This window comes from Theropithecus gelada, chromosome 7b, assembly GCF_003255815.1.
Source record: "Theropithecus gelada isolate Dixy chromosome 7b, Tgel_1.0, whole genome shotgun sequence".
In the NCBI taxonomy this organism is placed as follows: Eukaryota; Metazoa; Chordata; class Mammalia; order Primates; family Cercopithecidae; genus Theropithecus; species Theropithecus gelada.
Window position 1 is genome coordinate 68,731,267 of NC_037675.1, and position 27,113 is coordinate 68,758,379.

A 27,113-nucleotide genomic window follows, 5' to 3' on the forward strand; every position below is an offset into this window, starting at 1 on the left:
ATGGTTAATGATGAAGAGGGGTCTCTATTCGTTCAACGCTTGCGCAATACGAGGAGGTTCCGCATGCGCAGTCGGGTGACCGAAGCGCACGCTGAGGAGGATCGGCGGCCGGTGAGGGAGAAGCAAGTCTGGTCTCTCTGATTAAAGAAGGCGGCTCTGGTCTCCACTGCGGGAATCACACACATACCTCAGGTGACTAATCCCAAGCTCGGTTTCTCCAAGAACTCACTTTGGTTTGTGTCCAGTGACATGGGTGTTCGAGAGCGGGTAGGCCCCGGGCTAACACCTCCCTTTCCCGTCCCTGCGCGGGAAGTGGCTGGACAGCACCGCCGCCACCCGCGCTGTCGTGGGCCTCGTCGCCGGCTCCGTGTAGGTCATCCTGTGTTCCAGAGGCATCGTTGTTCCAGCAGAGGAATCTCGTGAAGGAAAGTGGGCCGAGTGGATTGTACAGCCTCTACAATATGCCGAAAGTGAGAATGCCTTGACGATGGGGCGGCCTCGGGAGAACGTCGTGACACCCTAACTCTTACCCCCAGCTCAGGACGCTGAGCAGTTTGCTTTTTCCAGGTCTGAGAATTCCATCTTTTCTTCCGCCCCAACAGTTCTACCGCAATTTTCCCCTGCTTCTCAGTGGAAACCAAACTGGACTCTTACCTGAGAAACGTGTGGGATGGGCACCGTGTTGGAAAGAGCGGGGTCCGAGTAGTTTTTCATCTGATAATTGAATGAGTCACCCTTTGAATCAAAACTAAATGAGACTTGAGTTTATTACTGTTACTATCAGTTTGTTTTATGTTGGCGACAATGAGAATAGAACTGTGTTAAGCATATGTTAGGTTAACTATGCTAAGCATAACAGAAAGCCTAAGATAAGGAAATATTTTCGGGTTAAATACACAGTCATCCCTGGGTCTCTTTATCCACAAAATTTAGGCTTTTAAAATTTTTATTAAGCAAAAGGCATGGTTTTTTCGAGAAAAAGTATAGCAGAGAAGTCTATATTTTCTCTCAATTGAGTTGTTATTCAAGGAAAAATCTCTGTGTCAGTAGTTTGGGGATGACTTATACCGAACTTTACTACCTATTCTCAGTTCATCTGGTGCCAAAAGATGTAGTTGTCTCATGCACAGTAATGTTTGTAGCGATTTGGTGATAACTTTCTTTTTCAACTATAATGATGAAATAAAAGCTTTACTTATGTAGCACTCCTATACCAAGAACTACCATTCGGAGAGCATTCCTAATACGTGTTAGATCCAAATTAGAATTATCACGAGAGTTGTCCCCGTCACATGTATTTTGGAAAGGAATGTGAACTTCTATATCCATTATAGCAGTTTGACCATGCACTGTTTTGAGAAAGAAGTTCTACCTACCATTTGTCCTGCAAAATAACTGACTAGTCAGGGTATTTGAAATTAGCCCGGAGTTTGCTTGATATATTTTGAAAGGTGGCTGATACTTTTACATCAGAACACATAAGAGTATTATAATGTGTTGTGATATTGAGGTTCTGTGGGTTAAAGACATTCTGGATTTGATGTCGATTATCTTAAGAAAGTATTATAATTTAGTATTTCTGTTCCTCCTTTTCCTGTTCATTGCTTCACTGTGCTCCTTTCATAGTACTTCATATTGTAATCATTTGCTTGTTAGTTTGTTTCCCACTCTATACTTAACTTAGGTAAGAGTCTTTTTTTTTTTTTTTTTGAGACAGAGCCTCTGTTGCCCAGGCTGGAGTGTAGTGGCACGATCTCAGCTCACTGTAGCCTCTGCCCCTGGGTTCAAGGGATTCTCCTGCCTCAGCCACCATAGTAGTGGGATTACAGGTGCCTACCACCACACCCAGCTAATTTTTGTATTTTTAGTAGAAATGGGGTTTCACCATGTTGACCAGGCTGGCCTCAAACTCCTGGCCTCAAGTGATCCACCCACCTCAGCCTCCCGAAGTGCTGGGATTACAGGTGTGAGCCACCGCGCCTGGCCTGGTAAGAGTCTTTCTTGTTGACACTTCTTGAGGACCAAATAAAATAAGTCAGAATGCTGTGAAAAAGATAAAGAGATGAAGTCACCTAGTGTGACTTCGATATTGCCAAATGTTTTTTTAAGTAAAAAAAAATAATAATAAGTTATTAGCATTTCATTAGGCAGTATGTTGAAAGTTTATCAACCAATATGCAGGTTTTTGTGGTATGGATTCTTTTTGTACTTAACTTCCTGTCTTTGCTATGAATAACTTAACCATCAACAGTATTCCTTTACTTACCCTTTATGTTGCAAAGAGACTTGTGCCTCCTGAAGAAATAGTGTTCATAGTCATATCCCTTCAGGATTCTTTTACACAATTGCCCGTGTTTTTTAACCATCAGATTAAGCCTTGCTTCCCCTAAAAGCGTCACCTTTACTATTTGGAGAAACTTGGTAAGTAAATATGGTTTTCACCTGTTAAATGTCTTAAAACTGTTCCGTACATTTCTGTAACATAGTTAATTTTGATGCCCAATTTGAAACTTTTTAGCTCTCAAATTTGAGAACTTTACATGCACATATTCAACAACAGTTTCCCCACCACCCCCACCCCCACCCCTGAAAAGCCCTGTTTAAAAATGAAACAACCAGTCAGCTGTTTCTTGGTGGGTAGTTCTGGCCATTGAATGTCTACTTCTCTTTGTTTGCTAAATCCCTATTTTGTAGGGATTTTGTATTCCCTACAAAGAAAAACATCTCTGCTACTGTCATTAATATGCTGCTTTTTGTTGTTAAACCAATGAGTACTAATAGTTTGCACTTATTGGTGTCACATACTCTAGCACTGAATATATATATATATATTCATGTTGCTTTTAAAGTAAAATGTTTCTAATTGTAATATGTTTATGAATAGTTTTGAGAAAATATAGTCTTACTGATAAAAGGACAGACTCTGGGCCGGGTGCGGTAGCTCAAGCCTGTAATCCCAGCACTTTGGGGGGCCGAGACAGGCGGATCACGAGGTCAGGAGGTCGAGACCATCCTGGCTAACACGGCGAAACCCCGTCTCTGCTAAAAATACAAAAAACTAGCCGGGCGTGGTGGCGGGTGCCTGTAGTCCCAGCTACTCCAGAGGCTGAGGCAAGAGAATGGCATAAACCCGAGAGGCAGAGCTTTCAGTGAGCTGAGATCAGGCCACTGCACTCCAGCCTGGGTGACAGAGCCAGACTCCATCTCAAAAAAAAAAAAGAGGACAGACTCTGGATCCAAACTTCCTGGATTCAAATCCTGACTCATCACTTGTTAGCAGTATGTGAAAGAACAAGTAACTTAACCTGTGCTTCACTTTTTTAATCTAGAAAATGGGGAGAACTAGGGAGAAAGTTGTACCACAAGGAGATAGGCAGTGACCAGATCATATAGGATTCTGTAGGTAGTGAAAAGATATATAAGTCAGTAGGAAGCCACTGGGAAGATATAGGCAGGTGCCAATTAATAAGTTATTAAATTAATTTTCAAAAGTTTTCTTAGGCCTTTAAGTTATGTTACTACTTAAGTTTTGAGCAGTGACAACAGTGAAGGTTAACAGAAAAACATGAAAATCATCAGCCATGATTAGTTTGAGAGCTTCCTTTTTAAATGTGCTTCTACCCAGATTATGATTTCAGGCTTGTGGATCATAGAAGGAGTAGTGCTGAAAGTAGGTTGGGTGGATCAAAGGGAATAATTGTAAATATCTTTAATGCTTGGAGGTTAAGAGAAACTTTAACTTTGTAGTAATGGAGATTAAAGCTATTCTCAAGATTAAGTATACCTATTCAATAAAAGAAAGGAATATTTGGGAGTATTGGGGATAAGAGAAGCTAGACATTGTGAATTCAAGGAAAAAAAATTATGAGAGGAGGATGCATTTTAGTTTATTTTGTGATTAAGATTTTTTTAGTTTTTGTTGCTTTGACATGTGACACTAATTTGGGCTATAATAAATGACAATATATCATATGGTATATTGGTTAGGATTTAGGTAGAAAATCTTTCCTTTATATAGTGAGTGGTAGCATATACAATGTTTGCTAACTTCAGCGAAGAGTAGCTTTAGTTTTCTGATTAGTTATAATAGTGATGCTTCCCATCATTTGATATGCCTTAAAGTAGTATTTTACTCTTGAGGTATTCCTTTAATCCTTAGGTCTTGGAGTACTTTATAGATGGTCATTATTTTTTATGATTCCTCTGAAACTAATGGCAGAGAATCACCCAAGCATTACAAAAATGTTGAGCAAAGTAAAAATTAAAGCTTGGTTCCTGAACATTATCTGTTTTCTGGTACCACTTAAGTTTCAAAGGATGAGAAGACTAAGACTAATAACTATTTTTTTCTTCATCTTTTCTTTCAGTGGCAAGATGTGGAAATTGATTTTTTTTTTATTTTCATCTTAACTGAACACTTATTTAATTCTTTTGTTTAAATTGCAGAATGCCGGGTCTAAGTTGTAGATTTTATCAACACAAATTTCCTGAGGTGGAAGATGTAGTGATGGTGAATGTCAGATCCATTGCTGAAATGGGGGCTTATGTCAGCTTGCTGGAATACAACAACATTGAAGGCATGATTCTTCTTAGTGAATTATCCAGAAGGCGTATCCGTTCTATCAACAAACTCATCCGAATTGGCAGGAATGAGTGTGTGGTTGTCATTAGGGTGGACAAAGAAAAAGGTAAGTGAGAAAAATATCTGTAATATAAATTTCAGATTTAAAATGGTTTAAAAATACATTTTTTGTAAATTGCATGCTGCAGCTTAGGGAAAAAAAGCTCTTTTTATACTTAAACCTCTTACATACAAAGTGGTTAGAAAACCATGCCAATTAGCTATTTAAACAAGATCTCTTAAGTTAATAGTAGTTTAATTAGTACATCCTAGGATTTTATGGATCAAATAACTTGAATTTTATTTCTAGTGTTTATCAGGATTTTGGTAATTGAATCATGGTAACCAAACTTAAAGAGAGTACTAGTTCATTTACATTGGTAGATCTGAATATGTTGGATGCCTTTTTTCTTGATTTAAAGCTAAAGTAGTAATGAGATCTTTGGGTAAGCATGAAAATGGGGCAGATGGGTTTTACGAATCTTTTATATAAGCCTTGAAAAAGCAATATACTATGTGTGTATATACACACCTGAAATCTAACATTGTATATCTTGCTAGTAATTAGAATGTTTGTGTCTACCAAATCCTGTGGTATCTTTCAGACAGTTTTGGATGACTATCCATTTTTTACTTATTGGATTCCTTTTCTGGACCCCATGTAAATCATCACCTTTGTGAATACTGTTTTTTAAAACATGGTATACAATACCATTAAGTAGGTTTTAATTTCAGCCATCTTACTATAATTTGTTAGGTGTTAGTTTTAGGTCATTAGTTACTATCATGTCTGAAGGGCTGCATATCAGTCACCTTGATTCAACTTATCCTTCTGAATCTCCTCAGCCATCTAGTTTACTGATACTTTCTCACTTCTGCAAGTGATTAATTCTATACATACTGACATTTTTTTTTATTATTATTATAGCCTTAGATGATACATAGATTTTGAGGTTATCTTATGCCTTAGGTAGTGACTGCTACTTAGCACATGGATTGTTTTAAATGTTTTGCTGTGACTTAGCTATAGCCCCACCCAAAATTATTAAACTACTTTGAGACTATTTGTTAAACTTACGTAAGTCTTCACATCACTGTCCTAGTAGTACGTAAAATAGTGTCTAATCTTGTACTTCGGTTTGTTTTGTTTTTTTTTTTTTAAGAGTTGGGATCTTGCTCTGTCACCCAGGCTGCAGTGTAGTAGTGTGATCATAGGTCGCTGCAGCCTTGAACTCTGTTCAAGTGTTCCTCAAGCAGTCCTCCCAAGTAGCTGGAACTATATGCATGTGCCACCCTGCCCAGCTAACTTTCTTTGTAGAGATGGGGTCTCACTATGTTGCCCAGGCTACTCTTGAACTGGGCTCAAGTGATCCTCCTGCCTCGGCCTCACAAAGTACTGGGATTACAGGTGTGAGCCACTGTGCTCAGCCTTCTTTTTCTATTGTATGAAATATATACAAAAGGAGGAATCAAATATGTTTTTAGTTGCAATCAGAAAAAATATGGAATGGCATACTTGCTTACATACAGTAGATACATGTAAAGCTATTTCCATAGCATTTGTTTGTATGGCATTAACTAAAACCAGGAAATGACCAAAATGGGGACTGGTTAAATAAATCAGTACAAATGCATGCAATGCAATTTTATGCAGAATGAGATCTGAATATTCTGTATTCTGATATGGAAGATCTCTACGATAGGATGAGGAAAAGAGCAAAGTGCAAAACAGCCTGTAGAGAGAATTCATTTTACTAGAGAATTAGGTCCTGCTAGATAAGCCTTTCGACGTAAATGCCATAAACCCTGAGCAAGTATGAAAAATAACTACCTGGCCGGGCGCGGTGGCTCAAGCCTGTAATCCCAGCACTTTGGGAGGCCGAGACGGGCGGATCACAAGGTCAGGAGATCGAGACCATCCTGGCAAACACGGTGAAACCCCGTCTCTACTAAAAAATACAAAAAACTAGCCGGGCGAGGCGGCGGGCGCCTGTAGTCCCAGCTACTCGGGAGGCTGAGGCAGGAGAATGGCGTAAACCCGGGAGGGGGAGCTTGCAGTGAGCTGAGATCCGGCCACTGCACTCCAGCCCGGGCGACAGAGCCAGACTCCGTCTCAAAAAAAAAAAAAAAAAAAAAAAAAAAAAAAAAAAAAAAAAAAAAAAAGAAAAATAACTACCTAAAGACAATGAGAAGCAGCCAAAAGCAGGCCAAACTTGAAAATTTGAAGGTGAGTCGACACAAGAAAGGATATGTTGGCCGGGCATGGTGGGTCAAGCCTGTAATCCCAGCACTTTGGGAGGCTGAGACGGGCGGATCACAAGGACAGGAGATCGAGACCATCCTGGCTAACATGGTGAAACCCCATCTCTACTAAAAATACAAAAAAACTAGCCGGGCGCGGTGGCGGGCACCTGTAGTCCCAGCTACTCGGGAGGCTGAGGCAGGAGAATGGCGTAAACCCGGGAGGCGGAACTTGCAGTGAGCTGAGATCCAGCCTGGGCGACAGAGCGAGACTCCGTCTCAAAAAAAAAAAAAAAAAAAAAGGATATGTTTTCTGTTTTACACCTTTTTTTTTTTTTGACCTAAGTACATGTTGAAGACAGCTTCAAGCTGGGCATTTAAGGTTCTGGCGGAAAACTTATGGTCTTATTGGCTTTAGAACTGGAGGCGAGAGTTCTTGACAACCATAGTAGATGGAAACTGGTGGTGGTAGTGGTGAGGGTTAGAGAAAGGAGGCAGGCACAAGGGGAGAGCCCCTAAGTCTGTGTATAAATTCTTCCCAAATCTCTGGTTTATCCCCGAACTACTGAAACACAGGGTGAACTCCAAGTAGCCTAATAAGGAAAAAATCTGAACAGATTTCAGTTGCTTACCATCTGGGGAGACAGAGCTTATAGTTTTGAGTTCAGATGCTGACTGCCTGCTAAAACAAAAAATCTGTATTCTTTTTTTTTGAGGGGGGAGAAGGGTAGGGGATGGAGTCGCGCTGTGTCGCCAGACTAGAATACAGAATACACAGAATACACAAAGGGTACAGTAAAAATACAGTAGAAAAGATAAAAAAATAGTATACCTATGTAGGGCACATACCATGAATGGAGTTTGCAGGACTGAAAGTTGCTCTGGGTGAGTTAGTGAGTAAATGATGAGCAGGTGTGAAGGCCTAGGACATTACACTACTGTAGACTTTAGAAACACTGTACACTTAAGTAACACTAAATTTATAAAAACTAAATGCGCTACATCACTAGACAATAGGAATTTTGCAACTCCATTATAGTCTTATGGAACCACCATTGTATATGCAGTTCAGTGTTCAACAAAATATCATTATGCAGTGCATGACTAAATATAAATTCTAAGGCCAGGCACGGTGGCTCATGCCTGTAATCCCAGCACAGTACTTTGGGAGGCCAAGGCGGGTGGATCACTTGAGATCAAGAGTTCAAGACCAGCCTGGCCGACATGGCAAAAACCCATCTCTATCAAAAGTAAAAAAATTAGCCGGGTGTGGTGGCATGCACCTGTAATCCCAGCTACCTGGGAGTGTGAGGCAGGAGAATCGCTTGAACCTGGGAGGCGGAGGTTGCAGTGAGCTGAGATTGCGCCATTGCACTCCCGCTTGGGCAACAGAGTGAGACTCTTGTCTCAAAAAAAAAAGAAAAAAAAAAAATATATATATATATATATATGTATGTATATGAAATGAAAGAGGAGAGAGAACAGAAAATGGATTTGAAGAAATAATGGCTAACAGTTTCCCTTATTTGTTGGAGAAAAACACAAATTTACAAATTGAAGAAGCTCCACAACTCTTAAGCATGATAAATGTTATTAAGATCATATCCAGGTACATCAGACTATTAATACTGAAGAAAAAAGGTGAAGAGAAAAATCTTGAAAGTAGCCCAAGGAAAAGGATGTATTACCTACAGAAGAACAGTGATACAAATTACTATGGTGTTCATACTAGAAATAATGGAAGCCAGAGCATTGAATGATATCTTTAAAGCACTCAAACCAGAATTGTGTATCTAAAGGTAATATTCAACAATGAAGGTCAAAATGAAGACATTTTTAGGTAAATAGAAACTAAAGACGTGGCCGGGCATGGTGGCTTGCACCTGTAATCCCAGCACTTTGGGAGGCCAAGGTGGGCATGTTACCTGAACTCACAAATTCAAGACCAGCTGGGGCAGTGGCAAAACCTCGTCTCCACAGGAAATACAAAAATTAGCTGGGCGTGGTGGTGCGCCCTGTAGTCCCAGCTACTCGGGATGCTGAGGTAGGAGGATGGTTTGAGTCCAGGAGGTGGAGGCTGCAGTGAGCCAAGATCATGCCACTGCACTCCAGCCTGGGCGATAGAACCAGACCTTGTCTCAAAAAAAAAAAAAGAAAAGAAAAAAAAGAGAGAGGTAAAGGAAGTTCTTTAAACTGAAGAGATGTGATGACCTGACATGGAAAATACATAGATAAATGTAAAAAACTATTTTTGCCCTTCTTAGTTTCTTTAAAAATACATTCAACTGTTTTTCTTATTTGTGCCCGTGGGATTGTAATCTACAGAGGTGACTGAGTGATGACACAGGCCAATGTCCTTGAAAACTTTTACTACTTATATTGCCTGAGAGAAGGGGGCCTAATATGCCATGCAGGGCCACATGGGGAAGCACCAGTTTTAGTCAGGAGTCACAAGGAACTAGGGGGAAAAGTAGGTCAGAGCTTTTATTGGAGTTTCTGCAGGAAAAGTAAAGCAGAGCAGCTTAAACGACTTGCATTTGGCTAGTTTGAATGCTTTTGGCAGGCCTTGGGGCATAAGGACTGCCCTGCTTGTCTAATACCTTGCCCTTGACTTACAACAGGGAGAATTTTGACTTGGTGTGTGAGTTTATGGGCTCCAGATTGGCTGCTCTGCATAAGAAAGGCATGCTCCCAAGCAAGCCCTTTGCTGACTCCTCCCCACCTGATGGAGGGGCAGTCTCTCCACAAATATCAGAGCCTCAAGGATACAGAAAATAAGAAAATATTTAGTTACTCCTAATAACAAATATATAGTTAATACAGTTGGCTCTGTGATTAATGGATGCCAAATAGTTAAGTATAGAAGCTAAGAAAACAGAATACTGTTTAAAGCAGACTTAGTACACTTGACAACTTAATCACAAAGGCCAGGAGGTGTGGGGTAAATAGATCTATGTGATTCTTAATGATTCTTACATTTTATGTGCAGTAGTAAAATTAACTCTAAAAAGTTAAGTATGTGTATTGTAAATTCTAGAATAACCATTAAATAAGCCAGTTGCAGTGGTCTGTGCTTGTAGTCACAGCTGTTTGGGAGGCTAAGGTGGGAGAGTCACTTGAGACCAGTTGTTCAAGACCAGCCCAGGCAACATAGTGAAACTCTCTCTCTAGATATAAGTAAGTAAAATACAAAGATAGACTATTGTAAAAGCCAAAGATATATTAAAATGGAATTCTAGAAAACATTAACCTAAAAGAAAACTCAAAAGAACAAAACAAAAACCAGAAAGAACAAATAGAAAACAAATATCTAAAATGTAGGTATTCAGTTATTCAGTTATTGATATAACTGAATTCATTTATATCAGTAATTAAATGTAAATCAAGTAAATATTCCAGCTAAAACGCAGAGATTGTTAGGATGAATTAAAAAGCAAGACTCAATGATAATGCTGTCTACAAGAGACATACTTGGTTGAAAATAAATGGATATAAAAAGATATGCTATGCAGACAATACCTTAAGGAGACTGTCTCAATATTAGATAAAGTAGATTTAAAGACACAGTATTTTCAGATTTAAACAGGGATATTTTGTAATGATAAAGGGTCAGTGTGTTAGAAGGAAAACAACAGTCATCACTGTGCATGTGCCTAATAATAGAGTTCAAAATGTAAAGCAGAAATTGAAAGAATTCAAGAGAGAAATAGAAAAATCTGTAATCATAGTTGGAAGTTTGAACGAGCTCTGAACAATTGATGAAACAATTAGACAGATCACCAAAGACTTTGACTTGTTTGATACTTAGAACACTGCACCCAGAAAAGGCAAAATACACATTATTTTCAAGTGTGCATGACATTCACCAAGATAGACAATAAGGTGAGCTATAATATTAATACAACTCTAAATAAATTTCAAAGGGTTGGAATACAAATATGTTCTGTAATCACGCTGGAACTAATTTTGAAATCAGTGTCATTATATATTGGGAGAGAAAAGTTTGTAATATTAAATAAGCCCTTCCAAATAATTCATATATTAAAGCCTTAGGGGAAAATTTATAGCTTTAATTACTTATATTAGAAAAGAATAAAGATCTAAATCAGTTACCTAGACTCTCATTTTAGAAGATAAAAGAAGGGAAAGGTAAACTCTTAAGTAGAATAAAAGAAATAATAAGTATAAGATAATCAGTGAAATAGAGTATCAGAAAATCAGAGAACAGTAACAAAGTTAAAAACTTGCTTTTTGTTTTTTTAAAAAAGAGCAAAATTGATAAACCCCTAGTTAGGCTGATGAAGAAAAGGAAAGAGAACACAAATTACCAATCTCTGGAATGAGAACAGAGTTGTCACTGCAGATGCTACAGTCATTAAAAAGCTGATAAGGGAATATCATTACCAATTTTATGCCAATCATCTCAACCAACAAATTAGGTGAAATTAATGAATTCCTTGCAAAATTTTACTTACTGAAACTGACACAATTTAAAATAGAAATTTCGAGTGTCCTATATGTCAGAGAAATTGAATTTATTGTAAAAAACCTTTTCATCAAGAAAACTCGGTCCTGACCAGGCACAGTAGTTCATGTCTATAATTCCAACACTTTGGGAGGTTGAGGTGGGCAGATTGCTTGAGCCCAGGAGTTCAAGACCAGCCTGGAAACATGACAAAACCTTGTCTCTACAGAAAATAGAAAAATTACCCAGGCATGGTGTTGTGCACCTGTAGGTCAGTCCCAGAGAAGCTGAGGTTGGAGGATTGCTTCAGCCCAGGAGAACAAGTCTGCAGTAAGCCAAGATCACGCCACTACACTCCAACCTGAGTGACTAAGACCCTGTCTCAAAAAAAGAAAACTGTAGACCAGATGGTTAAATTGATGAGTTGTATCAGACATTTAAGGCAGAAATAATGAGTCATAATACAATTTCAGAAAGTTAAGGAGGTAGGCCAGGCACGGTGGCTCACACTTGTAATCCCAGCAATTTCGGATGCTGAGACAGGAGGATCGCTTGAGGTCAGGAGTTCAAGACCAGCCTGGCAATATAGGGAGACCCCATCTCTATAAAAATTTTTAAAAATTAGCTGGGTGTGGTGGTGTGTACCTGTAATGTAGTTCCAACTACTTGGGAGGCTGAGGTGGAAGGATGGCTTGAGCCCAGGAGTTTGAGGCTGTAGTGAGCTGTGATCATACTGTTGTACTACAGCCTGAGCAACAGAGCAAGCCTGTGTCTCCCACAAAAAAAAGAAAAAATTGAGAAGGTGGGAACACTTCCAAAATACAGTCAGTACAGTGACATAGTGCTTAATGACAAGGATACATTCTGAAAAATGTTTCATCATGCAATTATCATAGAGTGTGCTGCTTACATAGACCTTGATAGTATAGCCCATACACACATGGGTTGTTTAGTATAGTCTATTATTCCTAGGTTATAAACCTGTACAGTATGTTACTGTACTGATTAGGTAGTTGTAACACAATGGTAAATATTTGTTTACCTAAACACAGAAAAGGTACAGTAAAAATACAGTATTATAATCTTACAGTACTACTGTTATATATGCAGTCCATTGTTTACTGAAATGTTATGCAGTGCATGACTAATTTTATGAGGCCATCATAACCCTGATAAGAAAACCCGACAAAGACATGTTTTTGTGAAAAAGCAAATTACTGACCAAATATGTGATTAGCATAGATAAAACAATTAATAAAATATGTTTTTCAAATCCAACAATGTTTAAAAAGGATAATAAAGCATGACCAAGTGGAGTATATGGAATGCCAGTTTGGTTTAACAGTCATAACTTTACGTTGGCTGGGCATGGTGGCTCAGGCCTGTAATCTCAGCACTTTGGGAGGCCTAGGTGGGAGGATCACTGGAGCCCAGGAGTTCGAGACTAGCCTGGGCAACATAGCAGGACCCCACCTCTTTTGTTGTTGTTTCTCACTTCTTTTTATTTAAAAAAAATTTTTTTTAAGTTTATATGTGCTTTTATATGATCAGTTAATTAACAGAAGTACAAAGGCAGCTGATCAAAGAAAAAAATTATCTTTTTAACAAATGGTGCTGGGACTACTGGATGTCCATAGGCAAAAAAGAAACTCAATTCAAACACCTCACCTTATACAAAAGTTACCTTAAAATGAATCATAGATGTAAATGTAAACTTCTAAATACCTCTAGAAAAAAACATAGGAATCTTTCTGACCTTGGATTAGGCAAAGATTTCTTAGATAGCATACTAAAAGTGTTATCCATGAAAGGAAAAATTGATCAATTGAACCTTATCAAAATTAAGAACTTATGTTCTTTAAAGACACTGTAAAGAGAATAAAAAGACAAACCAGCATATTTTAAAAACTCTTGACAACCTAAAAGAAATCCTGTATATAGGCTGGGAGCAGTGGCTCACGCCTGTTATCCCAGCACTTTGGGAGGCCGAGGTGGGCAGATCATGAGGTCAGGAGATCAAGACCATCCTGGCCAACATGGTGAAACCCCGTCTCTACTAAAATCAAAATATTAGCGGACATGGTGGTGCATGCCTGCAGTCCCAGCTACTCAGGAGGCTGAGGCAGGGGAGTCACTTGAACCCAGGAGGCAGAGTTTGCAATGAGCCGAGGTTGCGCCACTGCACTCCAGTCTGGCGACAGAGTGAGACTCCATCTCAAAAAAAGAAAACCAAAAACAAAACCTGTATCTAAACCATCAGTTTTTAAAGGAGCAAAAGTTTAGAATAGATACTTTGCCAAAGAAGATAATTGGATAGCAAATATGCACATGAAAAGATATTGAACATCATTAGTCATTAGGAAAATGCAAATTAAAACCACAGTGAGATGCCACTGCACAGTCAATAGACTGACCTTTTAAAAATCAGTTGAGAGACATGGAGCAGTTCTAACTGCTCCACATTGCTTATGGGAATGCAGAGTGCCGCGTTCACTTTGGGAAAGTTTGGCAGTTAAAATTAACATGTACTTAATGTATAACGCAGCTGTGCCATTTCTAGGAAAATTTATTTTCACAAAGAAACTTGTATCCAGTTTTTAGTGGCTTCAGGGGTGATGGAACTTGATTTTGGTGGTGGTTAAATGACTATTCTTTTTTTAAAAAACAAAGAACTTAACACTAAAAGTGGTGTATGTACACTATATGTAAGTCATACCATTTTTAATGAAACTGCTCAGAATCTGAAATAAAATCAGTGTATATGAACAGAATATAGGAGGAAAACTATCAGCATTTAAATGATGTGAAAGAGCATTTGACAAAATTTGTCACCAATTCATAATAAAAAGTCAGCAAACAAAAACTAAAAGAGAATTTCCTAATCTGATAAAAGAGTGTCTAGAAAAACGCCACAGACTTATGTCCTCCAGTATTGAAAAAGAAGACATTCACTGTCACGCTGTTACTCAGCATTGTACTGGAAGTCATTGCCAGGCGCAGGTTTGTAGGTTTCAGCCGTTTTTTGGCTACTTGACCTTGAGAAGTTACTTAACCTCTCGTGGGTTTTAGTTTCTTCAGGTTAAAAAGAGGTGGGGCTGTGGGAAATAGGATGATAATCTACCATGCAGGATTGTCGTGAGGGTTCAAGGAGATGTTTAAGCACCTAACATATATAAGCACCAACAAGTAACGTAGTTACTTGTATATGATAGTAATACAGTAGATTAGTTTTAATTTGTTCAGTGTGTGAGTGTGTGTGGAGGGTTGTGTGTGTGTATCTTCTGTGAGGATAGCCTCTTTCTTTAAACTAAATGAACATCTTAGTGAATTCCTATTCTGGAGAAGGAAAAGGAAGAAATAGAGGAAAGATAGGCATTTTGACTAGCTTTCATTTGGATAATTGAAAATTATTAGTTCTCTCCAGTAAGGTAATGGAGAATATATAATTACCTGATAATAAAAATTTATTTCTGAAAACAATTCAGAATATCTCGTCTTGTACAGACTGAGTATCCCTTATACCCAAATCCAAAATGCTCCAAAATCTGAAACTTTTTGAGCATCAACATGGCACTCAAAGGAAATGTTCATTGGAGCATTTCAGATTTTGGATTTTCAGATTCAGGATGCTCTGACTAGTAATACATTGCATATATTCCAAAATCTGGAATCCAAAACACTTTTGGTCCCAAGCATTTCTGATGAGGGATACTCAGCCTTGTAATACTTATGCAGTATTTTGTTGATATGATTTTAGTAGGAAATAATTGTAAGTATGCCAATCAAACACTTAATTTGGTCTTCAAAGCTGGTTACAATAGTGCAGTGGCACCTGGACAGAGATAAGTTTTTCAAAATTTTTTTGTACAGGATATATTGATTTGTCAAAAAGAAGAGTTTCTCCAGAGGAAGCAATCAAATGTGAAGACAAATTCACAAAATCGAAAACTGTAAGTTGATCTTTGAGTCAAATTAGTCCACTATCTGTGAGTTTAATAAATAATTTGAAATCTTAATTTCAAAAGAGTATGACTACGGTGTTTTGTTTTGTTTTTTTATCTCATACTGCTGCTACCTTAAAGTATTGCTTATGATCTAATATTCTCAAATCAATACTAGAAGTGTTTTGAAGCCATTTAGGTTAAATTAACTGTGGGTGACTTCAACTGGTTTAACTTGTTTCCAATTGGAATGCCTTATAAAATACGGGGTTTTTTTGTTTGTTTAAATAGAAATGAGGTCTTGCTATTTTGTCCAGGTTGGTCTCATACCCTGAGCTTCAAGTGATCCTTGAGCCTCAGCCCCGCAAAGTGCTGGGATTACAGAAGTGAGCTAATACGCTTGGCCAAAATACAGTTCTTGATTTTCAACCCTGTTCTGGGATAAGGGTAACAGAGATAGCCAGCTGTTATATGTTAAAAATGAACAGGGGTTTATAAAATGTCTGTGAATCCAGGAAAGCAAGGCAGAGGCCTGTTACTAGTTTTGGGTGTTTTCCCCCTCCACTAGTTTATTAGGATTATTTTTTACTTTTTTTCTTATTTTTGCTGTTACTTCCTACTTGTCATCCACAGTAAGCACCAGCAAAGCAAAGATAGCCGTTTAATTTCTTCACATTTCTTCTGTCAATATTTCTCTTTTCTCAGGCCCTGTTTAAGTTATCCTTCATCCTCTACATCCTCAGTTCTGTGTGTGTGTGTGTGACAAAGTCTCGCCCAGACTGGAGTGCAGTGGCGCAATCTCAGCTTACTGCAACCACCTCCTCCTGGGCTCAAGCGATCCCCTCGCCTCTGCCTCCCAGAATGTTTGAGATTACAGGCGTAAGCCAGTGTGCCCAGCCTATCCTCAGTTCTTAGTGGTACTGTTTGTATTGCTTCTGTTTTCTTTGCCCTTCTCTGGTGTCTGTTCTTTTCTGCTATGAGTGTTTCTGTCCTCAAGATAAAATATAAAAAAAAAAAAAAAAGTTTCAATGAAGAGATTTTAAAAAATCTTGCTTAATCCCAGTAAGAGAGAAAATGAAGGTCTAAAAGCCATCAGTTACCCAAATCATTTCCTTTGTTTTAATGATGTATTTACAGTTATGCAGTGTGGTTGACACATTTGAAAACACTGTCAGTAAAATCTCTTCTTAATAAACTCTAGGACCTTACCACTTAGAATGTAGTCTCTGAACTAAGAGCATTGGCATCACATATTTTTTAGAAATACAGATTCTCAGGTCCCACTAACTTTTGAGAAGCACTTTTCTGGGAAAATTCCATATTTTTTTGTCTCCTTAGGATATTATTAAAATGAGTGTTAATAGATCTTATCGAGATGTTAAAATGGAAGACTTATTCAATGTCAGTATCTTTTCTCACTCAATTTTTATGTGTAACTATGATGAAGACCTTTTTAATACTTTTTCTCTGCACCCTATGTTAATTTTAGGAGGTAAGAAAGAGTTTGGCAGGTGGGTAAGATTACAGCAAAAAAATAAAAAAGAGCTTTTAATCCTGATTCTGTCCTCATGAAGTAATAACAACAACTTGTATTTGTATAATAGTTTTCCATTTATAGTGTGTGGTTTCTGTATATTTGATCTATGCGAGCACTCTCTGTAGTAAGGAGAGATACTAGTATCTTCTTTTTCCAGAGGAGGAAACAAGTTCAGAGATACTGTGTTATTGTCAAGACTTGATCCAGGTCTTAGGACCCTAAATTGTATACTGTCTCTACTTTTTATACCCATTTAAAGTGAATATTTTCCTATGGAGAAAGAACTTATATGGAGATCTTTTGTTGTTAAGAAATTATTGTAGTAAAATTATGTTATTTATTAAAATGTAAAAATATTTATTTTTTATAGATCCCTTATCTTTGAATTATTAAGCTTTTCATTTTATTTCTAGGTTTATAGCATTCTTCGTCATGTTGCTGAGGTATTAGAATACACCAAGGATGAGCAGCTGGAGAGCCTATTCCAGAGGACTGCCTGGGTCTTTGATGACAAGTACAAGAGACCTGGATATGGTGCCTATGATGCATTTAAGCATGCAGTCTCGTAAGAATGCCTTCTTGACTCTCCTTCTACCTTGCTATCACAACTCTTAACCTGATATTTAACAGCACAGCATCCATGTATAAAGTACTTGCCAATTTTAGATTAAAATATTTTATGTTGGCCAATAAATGGGCCAATCCTATATGGTCAAGTCTGTGTAGTTTTATGTATCATAGTTATGTAGATTCATAAACTATATGGTTTATCTCAAAAATTTTCCTTTCCTGGTTATTGTCCTAAGTGGCTATAGGACTAAAGAGCATGTGTCACCAAAAACTATAACCTCTTGTTTGCTCTACCTCTTTTGACTCTCCTTTGACTTTCAGCCCACACCACTTGACCCAGTCTTCCGTGTAGCCTTAGCCTGGGCCTTACTATCACCAGGATTTGCTCTGCCACTAAAATCTTTAATTCCCACTTTCTGTTCTTTTGCCCCAGCCTCCTATTCATCTAGCTCTCAGTTGGTCCTATTATTTGTCATCTTAATTCTGTATGTTAGGCTCTGATTCCAAACCTTTTTTCTCCCTGTCTTTTCACCATTTCCTGCCTTCTCTTTCTTATCCAACATAGGCACACCATGATCCATCATTTCAACGACTTTCTTGCCATTATTATGAGCTTTTGCCCTGTTTTTCCTTCTGATACATCCAGCCTTGGATCGATGTTCCGGCCTTCTCTGTACTTGTAGAGTGCTGCTAGGAAAAATCACAGTCTTGCAGGTTGGTCCACTGCATATTCATGGTCTCCAGCCTCAGCTATTCCACATTCTCTCTGCTCCTGGTCAGTTCTTCTATAGTGGCTATTTTAGAGCTTTTCCATGTTCTTCCACGGAAAACCACTCTATCCCTGTTCCCTGCCTCTTGGCTGGTATGCTCACTACCTGTTTTATTTTATAAAGAAAATAGAAACCATTGCACAAGAACTACTTTTCCACTATCTCAACAAACTTACATATCTCCGTCCCACCTGTCATTTCTTCCTATGCTGCTGTCACTGGAATTTGTGTCCTTGCTCTCAAACTAATCTTGCCACCTGTGCCCAGCCATTGCTCAGAGATCTCTATCAGTCACTTTTTCTCTTGGGTCACCTTTCCCTTTATTGGTTTTGCTCCATCAGCATAAAAATATCTCTGGTTTCTTCCATTTATACTATAAAACACACTTCTCAACTTTTCCTGTACTTTCTGTTGGAGCAAACACTGCGTCCTCTGCTTTTAACAGCCACACTTGGCTGTGCGTGGTGGCTCATGCCTGTAATCCCAGCACTATGGAGGCTGAGGTGGGAGGATTGCTTGAGGCCAGGAGTTGGAGACCATCCTGGGCAGCATAGCAAGACCGCCATCTCTAAAAAAAAAAAAAATTAAAAGTAGCCAGGTGTAGTAGCATGTGCCTGTAGTCCCAGCAACTTGGGAGGCTGAGGCAGGAGGATCACTTGAGTCCAGTGATTTGAGGTTTCTGTGAGCTGTGATTTATGATTGCACCACTGCACTCTAGCCTGGATGACAGAGTAAGACCTTGTCTCTTTAAAAAAAAAAAAAAAAAAAAAAAGCCAGACTCTTTCAGTTCTCTACACTTGCTGTCTCTTTACCTCCCACTCCTTCCTAAACGTTAAGGGGTAGAGGGGAGAAAAAAAGAGAATAAGTAGGACCCAGGACCATTAAGAGTCCCCCAGCAAGCCAACTCATCTGGGGTTCCAAATCCCTTCAAGTTTATTCTCATGTGACTTTTTATTTATTTATTTATTTATATTTATTTATTTTTTTTTTTTTTGGTATATCACGTGGTAGAAAAGGTGGAAATAGTAATAATAACTAACATTTATATAATTCTAACAATGTATGGTATAAATGCTATTATTATCCTTTTCTTACAGTTGAAGAAATTGAAGCTGAGATTAAGTAATTTGTTCAAGGTCACACAGCTAACAAATCATAGAGCCAGGCAGTATTCAAACGCATGCATTCTGGCTCCAGCAGAGTTTGCACTATTAGCTATTAAACACAACTTTATATTTCTGTCCTGCAGTCCTCAGTACATTTCTTAATTTCTCTCAACTGTCATCATCTGGCCTCTTTAGTTACCTCTTTAACTTCTAGCTCCAGCAACCCCTTGTTACCACTAAGCCTTGGCATGTGTTACTCCCTTTTCCTTAGCACTCTTTTCTTCATTCATGTAGGGACTGTCCAGATTTAACTAATGCTAGTTCTTTGCATTTTTTTTTAATTACATAAAATTTCTCACATAGTTGGAAACAATGTTTTACCTTTCCAGACTTACTTTCCTCACTTATCAGTGATAACCACTATTCTGAAATTATTGTGTCAATATCATTTGTTTTTATTGTTTTACTACATATATGTGTCTATAATCGTTATTTAAAATGTAACCTATTGTATCTTTTTGTAGCTTGCATTTTTACATATAAGGCTGTTACTAAGCAGGATTCCCCCACATTGATAGGTGTATACTTGATCCATATTAATCTCTGTATAGTATTTCATTGTGAGAATATTCTTTATCTGTTTCTATTAGAGTTGTTTAGGTAATTTTCCCTTTTGTCCCATTTGTCGAACAGGGCTGTGATGAATACCGTATGTGTCTCTATATGTAGTTGTTTCAGAGTTTCTAATATATATGCCTAGGAGTGGAATTGTTGGGTCATAAGATTGATTATATATCTTTAAACTGACTTGGTTTCACCAAATTATTCTTCAAATTGATTCTACAATTTATATTCCCTCTAGCATTTGTATAAGTATTCCTATTTCCCCTCATCCTTGCCACAATTTCGTATATATCTGATTTTTTTTTCTCCTTTTTCTAATCTAATGAATTCACAGTAGTATCTTCTGATTTGCTTACTCCTGATTGTTGGAGAGGTCAACAGTTTTTCATGTTTATTGACCATTTGTATTTCTTCTATGAAACATCTGTTCACCTCATTTGCCCATTTTCTGTTTGTCATCTTGTTTCATAGACATTTATGTTGGTTTGTCTTCTTGTTACTTTGTTAGCTGAGTAAAAGTTCCCTCTACCCAAATTCTCTTGCCTTTTATTCCTAACAAGACCCCTTGCTTATTAAGCCTGAAGCTTCCTCATGTTATTCCTTTTTTATATGACGTAACTTTCTTTTTTTCTTTTTAATAGAGATAGAGGTCTTGCTATGTTGCCTAGACTGGTCTGTGAACTCCTGGTCTCTGTGATCCTCCTGCCTCAGCCTCCCAAAGTGCTGGGATTACAGGCATGAGCCACTGGTGCCCAGCCTTGTGTATCATAACGTTTTTACAATAGTTCTACCTTACTTTTTACAGTGCTACTCCTCTTTTAGTCTTATTTCATATTTTCATCTGTTCACTCATTCAACAAACATGCCAGTTAATAAGACCCTGGTCCCTGTCCTGTGGCACTTAGGAAGGTCAGATGAAATGCTACTTTTTGCATGAAGCCCTTCCTGACCTCATTAACTGGAAGTAATACCTTCCTCTCCTGATGCCCACAGATGTACTGTTACATTTAAAAATTTTTCCATGTTTTTTTTTCTATTCAAGCTAGATAATAAACTCCTTGAGGCAGGGACAGCTAATTGCATGGCAGTAATCAATTATAGTAGAATATTAGATGTGTTAGGCATTAAATTGCTTGTTCTAGTCAGATCACTAAAATGTTGATTTCACTAATAACCATTTGGGGTATAAGTGCAAAGCTAAGATTTGAATTGTAGTTGTGACACTACAGCCTGTGCTTAACTATTGTATGCATTGTTCCATGGTGTTTGGTTTCACATTTATCAGTAATATAACCTTGACCTTTTGTTACTTATTTATGTTTTTGACCAGAGACCCATCTATTTTGGATAGTTTAGATTTGAATGAAGATGAACGGGAAGTACTCATTAATAATATTAATAGGCGCTTAACCCCACAGGCTGTCAAAATTCGAGCAGGTAAATGATTTTCTAAATGATTTTTATAATATTTTGCATGCATCAAAAAAGCTATTAAATAATGAGACTTACCAAAGTATATGTTGCTACATCAACATCTATAAATTTTTCTAAATGTTTGTTTTTTATAACAGAAGCTTAAGAAATTATTTTGGCTTCTGAATCATAAAATTTATATATTGACACAAGTAGAAACAGTCTTGTGAGTTCAGCTAACCTAAAGGTAGCCCTTTTTTTAACAAGAGGGGTTTGATTGTTTTGTTTTAGTACATACTTTAAAATATTCCAAATGTTTACAAAGATGGGACATACCATGCAGAATTTTCTCCCAACTAGCCTTTTCCACCCTGTGTATCATAGGTACCCTTCCATTGCAGAACATAGGAATCTTTCTCATTCTTTCTTATGCTAGGTAATGTTTCATAGAACAGATAAACCTTAACATAAACCAGTCCCCTCTTGATGAACATGTAGGTTGTGCCAGTTTTCTCACGTTACAAGAAAAAAGCTACAAATTAGCACCCTTATATTATACATACGTACCCATTTACACAAATGTTCTTCAAGACAGATTCCTAAAAGTAGAATTTCTGAGTCAAAGGGTAATACAATTTCTGAACCGTTTTAGATAAATTGCAGTTACTGTTAACATTCCATCTTTACCACACTCCTCCTTACCTCCATTTTATAAATAAGGAACTGCAGTATAGAGAGGTTGGATTCAGGGTATTTGAATACTAGTATATCTGCCACATGTTTGATTTCCTTTAAACTTTTAAGTATTTTTTGCATTTTTTGGTATCAACTTTTGAACTTTTGTAATTGTAGATATTGAAGTGGCTTGTTATGGTTATGAAGGCATTGATGCTGTAAAAGAAGCCCTAAGAGCAGGTTTGAATTGTTCTACGGAAAACATGCCCATTAAGGTGAGTTGTCAGTTGTCTCCCTCCCGACTGAAATGCCCACCTAAACCAAATAGGATCTTTGATCTTTGTTTCGATTTTTTTTTAAATCACGTTTCATAACAAAAGTGGGTTTTTTTGCTCTTAAAATTGAGCAGTGGTTCTTGGTAATATTTCTAGATATTTGTGATTTATGTTTAGGCTTTTTTGGTTTCTACCGTTACTATCACAGTGGATGGAGATTCCTATTGGTAGAAAGCCAGAGATGCCAAACCTCCTTTACAATAAAGAGTTGCTGTGCCCAAAATACTGATAGTACTGTAAAAAAGAGTAACACTTTCTTCTATCTGTACACATACAAATTTTATGAGGTTTGATCAGAATCTTTCATTAGTGATAAAATTAACTGGATGACTGTAACTCAGAATCTCGTAGAAGGATTCTTTCATCAGTTTAATTCAGAGACAAATTATCCATTATACTGATGATAACTGCAGTTAATTTAGCCACCAAATGTAACCCAGAAATGATAATTCTTTGTATTCAGTATTGCAGTGGACTGTTTATACTGCATTAGATCCCTGTATTGATTTGCTTTTGCTACATTAACAAATCACCCCAAAACATAATTGCCAATTCTGTAGGACCCTAAATTTCTGTCCTGTAGAATTGGCAATTACATTTTGGGGTGATTTGTTAACACAGCAGATTAATAAAATCTCAAGCATCCTAATAGTTGTGGGTTCTATAGGTACATTCATAATTGAATTTCTGTCTTTCTCTTTTAGATTAATCTAATAGCTCCTCCTCGGTATGTAATGACTACGACAACCCTGGAGAGAACAGAAGGCCTTTCTGTCCTCAGTCAAGCTATGGCTGTTATCAAAGAAAAGATTGAGGAAAAGAGGGGTGTGTTCAATGTTCAAATGGAGGTGAGATCAATAGATTCATTTTTAATAATGACTCAGGAGGTTTCTAAAAGGAGTTCTTGTAGGTAAATAAGAGCTGTCAGCCTTGGAATGTCATATTGTAGGATGGTCATTCAGGCCTTTGATCACTAATGGTGTTAGGGGTCACCCCCCACCCCCAGCCAGGAGGAAGGGAATAAACAATATAAATGAGAAGTTTTTTTATTGTTTGAATTTGGATGTGGCGTATCTAAAATTTGATCTCACAATTGGGGAAAAAAAAGTTGTCTCCTGTCTTTTCCTTGTCCAACAAGAAAGAAACGTGTGTGTGTGTGTGTGTTATATAATGGTTCCTTCTATGGAAAGGACTAGTAAGCTAGTAAGTAGTAGTTTGAGCCTGGAAGATGGTTTTTTTTTAACAGGACATCTATTTGTGGTCTTGAAAGATACAGCCACTGGGGTTATTTCATGTTTTCAGTTTTAGCTTATAAAAATGAGAGAAAATAATTTTCCATTTTAATACCTACATCCTTTTTCTATACTATTCTCATAAGTTTCACCTATTATTTATGTAATGGAATTTATTAGTAACGTCACTCAAAAGTAAACATATTATGATAGAGTTGTTAGAAAAGTGTTAGAGAAAACATTAGGCAGTAATAGTATTGAAATTAAATTTGTATAGTATTTTCTACTTCAGTTTGAAATTATAATACTCTGCTTCCACAGCCCAAAGTGGTCACAGATACAGATGAGACTGAACTTGCAAGGCAGATGGAGAGGCTTGAAAGAGAAAATGCCGAAGTGGATGGAGATGATGATGCAGAAGAAATGGAAGCCAAAGCTGAAGATTAACTTTGTGGAAAACAGAGTCCAATTTAAGGAACACAGAGCAGCCCTTCCTGGCTGTAAATCCTAGACTTGAAAGTTTTCCAGTATTGAAAACTTCAAAGCTGAATATTTTTTATTTCTAAGTATTTAAATGTTCTAACAGATCGGAACATGAAATGCCCTCCTAAATGTCAGCTGTTGTCACACAGTAGCTCCAACACTTTGAGCATTTTTAAGGGAGTGGCCTCATTTCACTAGAGACAAATCTTTAACAATAGTTCTAAAATTGGGCTTGTGATTTCCATTTCTGATGTCTCCAGATTGGCACCCCTTTCTAGTTCAATGCCTCACGAGATTTACCAGGGGCATCCAAAGCAAACAATCCCAATCTTTCTATATAAAATGTATTCAAACAAACATCAAATAAATTTCTGGGATATTTAACTATAGGCTTCTTCCTTCTTGTCACCAGTTAAAAGCATTTTGAATACTAAGACCCTAATTCTTTTATCCTTATTTTAGTCTTGACGTGGGACTGTAGGAGCAGGTGAATAAAGGATCTCTATAACAGATCCTTTCAAAAGAAGAGTTTAGAGAAAATAAATTTAACCACAGTGCAAGTTGACCCTTAGCGGGACAAAGCCTTAAAATGCAATGGAAGAATTAAATTGGTTCTGTGCCTTTTATCTATTCAAGATTGATGACAACTTGTGTGAGAGAATTTATCACACCAAGTCCTTATTGGTATAATAAGCTACTTGCCTTGAGTTTATAATTTAGGGTGGTAAAGTATGTTTTTAAAATTTAAAAAGCAGCTGCGTTTTTTAGTTGGAGTATCATCACCCAATTTTTGATTTTTATTCGTGATATCTACTAGGTGCCACCTAGAGCTCCAGTTCTTTATAACAAAACAGGGATCTGTTTGAACACTTACTGTTGTTGGTTTTTTTGGTTTTTTTTTTTTACATGTTTCCATTTCTGTCTTCAAGAACTAATTTGTACATAATAAGTTTCATAGGTAACACATTATTTGAAGTTACAGCTACATTTAGTCGGGTGTGGAAAATCTTGAGTTGCTTTGGTCTGCTTGTCTTCATAAATTTATTCTGTTACGATACTTGAGGTACCAGTTGTATTTAATTTTATTCATTATCCCTAGATAGCTATTAAGATACTTAGATTAGACCTAACCCACCATAGTCTAATCCAAGACTAGACTACTCAATATTAAAGGGTCTGGAAAATAGAAGAGTGTGTTGGGCAGATAGTTTGTACCATTTATGAAGGTTTGCTCCTTTGTTAAATTTAGCAGCCTGTACTAGCTTTTGAAATCCAAAAGTTTTAACTTCCAATGGCTGGTTTCTGAGAGAGTGCCATGATTGCTAGCTAGCATTCCACATTGGGAATATGTAGAGGAGAACCTGGATGTACTTAAGAGTGGCACATAATTTTCACTTCTGTCTGTTGAGGCATCAAAAAAACAAGTTTAGAAAGCTGGCAACATGAAGAATGCATTCAAAATATAACAGGTGCTCCTTTGTTGTACACAGAGGAATTTTTTTTTTTTTGAATTTTTTACTGAAATTTGTTTTACTTCAAAAGCCATAACTTGAAAAATACTGGTGGCATCGATGGTGATTTTTATCCCACGTGGGCCTTTTGCTCAGTTCCATGACAATTTTGTAAATTGACCCTAGCCAGAGAATAGATCAGTATTTCACTGATACCATGAGGAAAAGAACAAACAAAACTTAAAGCGTGCATACACCTTGCTAACCTAAAAGCAGGGATAAGATAAATATGAGGACAAGTTATACACCCAGTTCTGAATAACTTGAAGAACAGGCTTGGCAAAGAAGTAAGTTTATCCAAATCTTGACTTTCTGCCAGGCACGGTGGCTCATGCCTGTAACCCCGGCACTTAAGGGGCCAAGACAGGAGGGTCACTTGAGGCCGGTGAGCTGTGATCACTCCAGTGCACTCCAGCCTGGGTGACAGATCAAGACACTGTCTCAAAAAAAAAAAAAAGCCAAAAGTCTTGAATCTCCCATCAAAGCCTTTTCATTAAAAATACGATTTCATCTACTCCCCACTGTACCTTTCATTGATGTCAAGTGGCTATCAATTAATATAGCTGAAAATTAGTGATAGTTTGGGTCTCATTTATGCATAAATTAATTGAGAATGAGTAATGGCCAGGAGGAAATACGAATATTCAAACCAGTTTTTATTCTTTCTTTTTTTTTTTTTTTTTGGCAAATGGTGTTACATTGCCCAGGCAGGTCTCGAAATCCTGGGCTCAAGCTGTCCTCCTGCCTCTGCCTCTATAAGAGTATGAGCCACCATACCCCACCCAAACCATTTTTCATATCAGTTATAGCAAAACAAGACAAGCCAGTTCTTAAGTGAATAATGTTCAAAGATAGATCCATAGAGACATGCTAAGCACTACATCATGGTAAGCAGAACAGTTATTACTCAGCTGCCATACTCCAGCCATTCTACTTTTACACCAAGAACAAAATGCCTGGAGATTTTTTTTAAAATACAAATGCCAGTACCTTGCCGAGACTTGTTCACTGATTTGCCCCAACCCCAAGGTAATGGTCATCTACTTTGCAACCTATGGAGATCCTGATAGCTCCCATACAAAGTGAGGCACACGTGCCAATTTGGAGGCAGGAAGCCATCAAACTAAATGTAGTTTAATTCAGATAAACACCTATCGATATTCAAAAGGCAAAACAAAAAAACTAATTCCAAGGGCATTAGACCTTGGTGAAATGCCAAATGGAAAATGGTGCTTTAAAAGGTAGTCTCTTACCATATAAGGAATAAGTAAAACATTAGCTTGGGATTTCTCATTATTCAGGTCAATGTTTTAGACATGATTAACAAGAGACAGTTCGAACTATTTAAGAGGACAAATTTTTACTTAAGCACTTTGAAGTATCCACTCCCCTTAAATGTAAGTTATGTATTTTATCTGTTGATTAAGGGGAGGTCCAAGCATTTGTACTTGGCAAGAATGCTGGCAATAGCTTGTGCCAGATTACTGTATAAACTTGAAAGGAATAAAAATGTTCTTAAAAAGTATTGTATGATACAGACTTTTCACTACAGATTAACCTCCCAACCGGTGAAGTTTCTTGGTACCTAT

The 27,113-nt window shown here is 37.5% G+C and overlaps 1 protein-coding gene across 2 annotated transcripts; it reads left to right on the plus strand.

Annotated features, from left to right (window-relative positions):
- Positions 1 to 52: 52 nt before the first annotated feature.
- On the plus strand, positions 53 to 27,049 carry EIF2S1 (eukaryotic translation initiation factor 2 subunit alpha). 2 transcript variants are annotated; one of them, XM_025392450.1, is made up of 8 exons: positions 53 to 192; positions 4,447 to 4,688; positions 15,198 to 15,277; positions 17,219 to 17,370; positions 21,206 to 21,312; positions 22,141 to 22,238; positions 23,003 to 23,146; positions 23,852 to 27,049. In XM_025392450.1, exons 2-8 carry the CDS (start codon positions 4,448 to 4,450, stop codon positions 23,975 to 23,977), a joined length of 948 nt encoding a protein of 315 aa, XP_025248235.1. In that variant the 5' UTR covers positions 53 to 192; position 4,447; the 3' UTR covers positions 23,978 to 27,049. The 2 variants fall into 2 exon arrangements, with proteins under 2 accessions (XP_025248235.1, XP_025248236.1); XM_025392451.1 differs by lacking the exon at positions 53 to 192 and adding an exon at positions 292 to 470.
- The last annotated feature ends 64 nt before the right edge of the window (positions 27,050 to 27,113 follow it).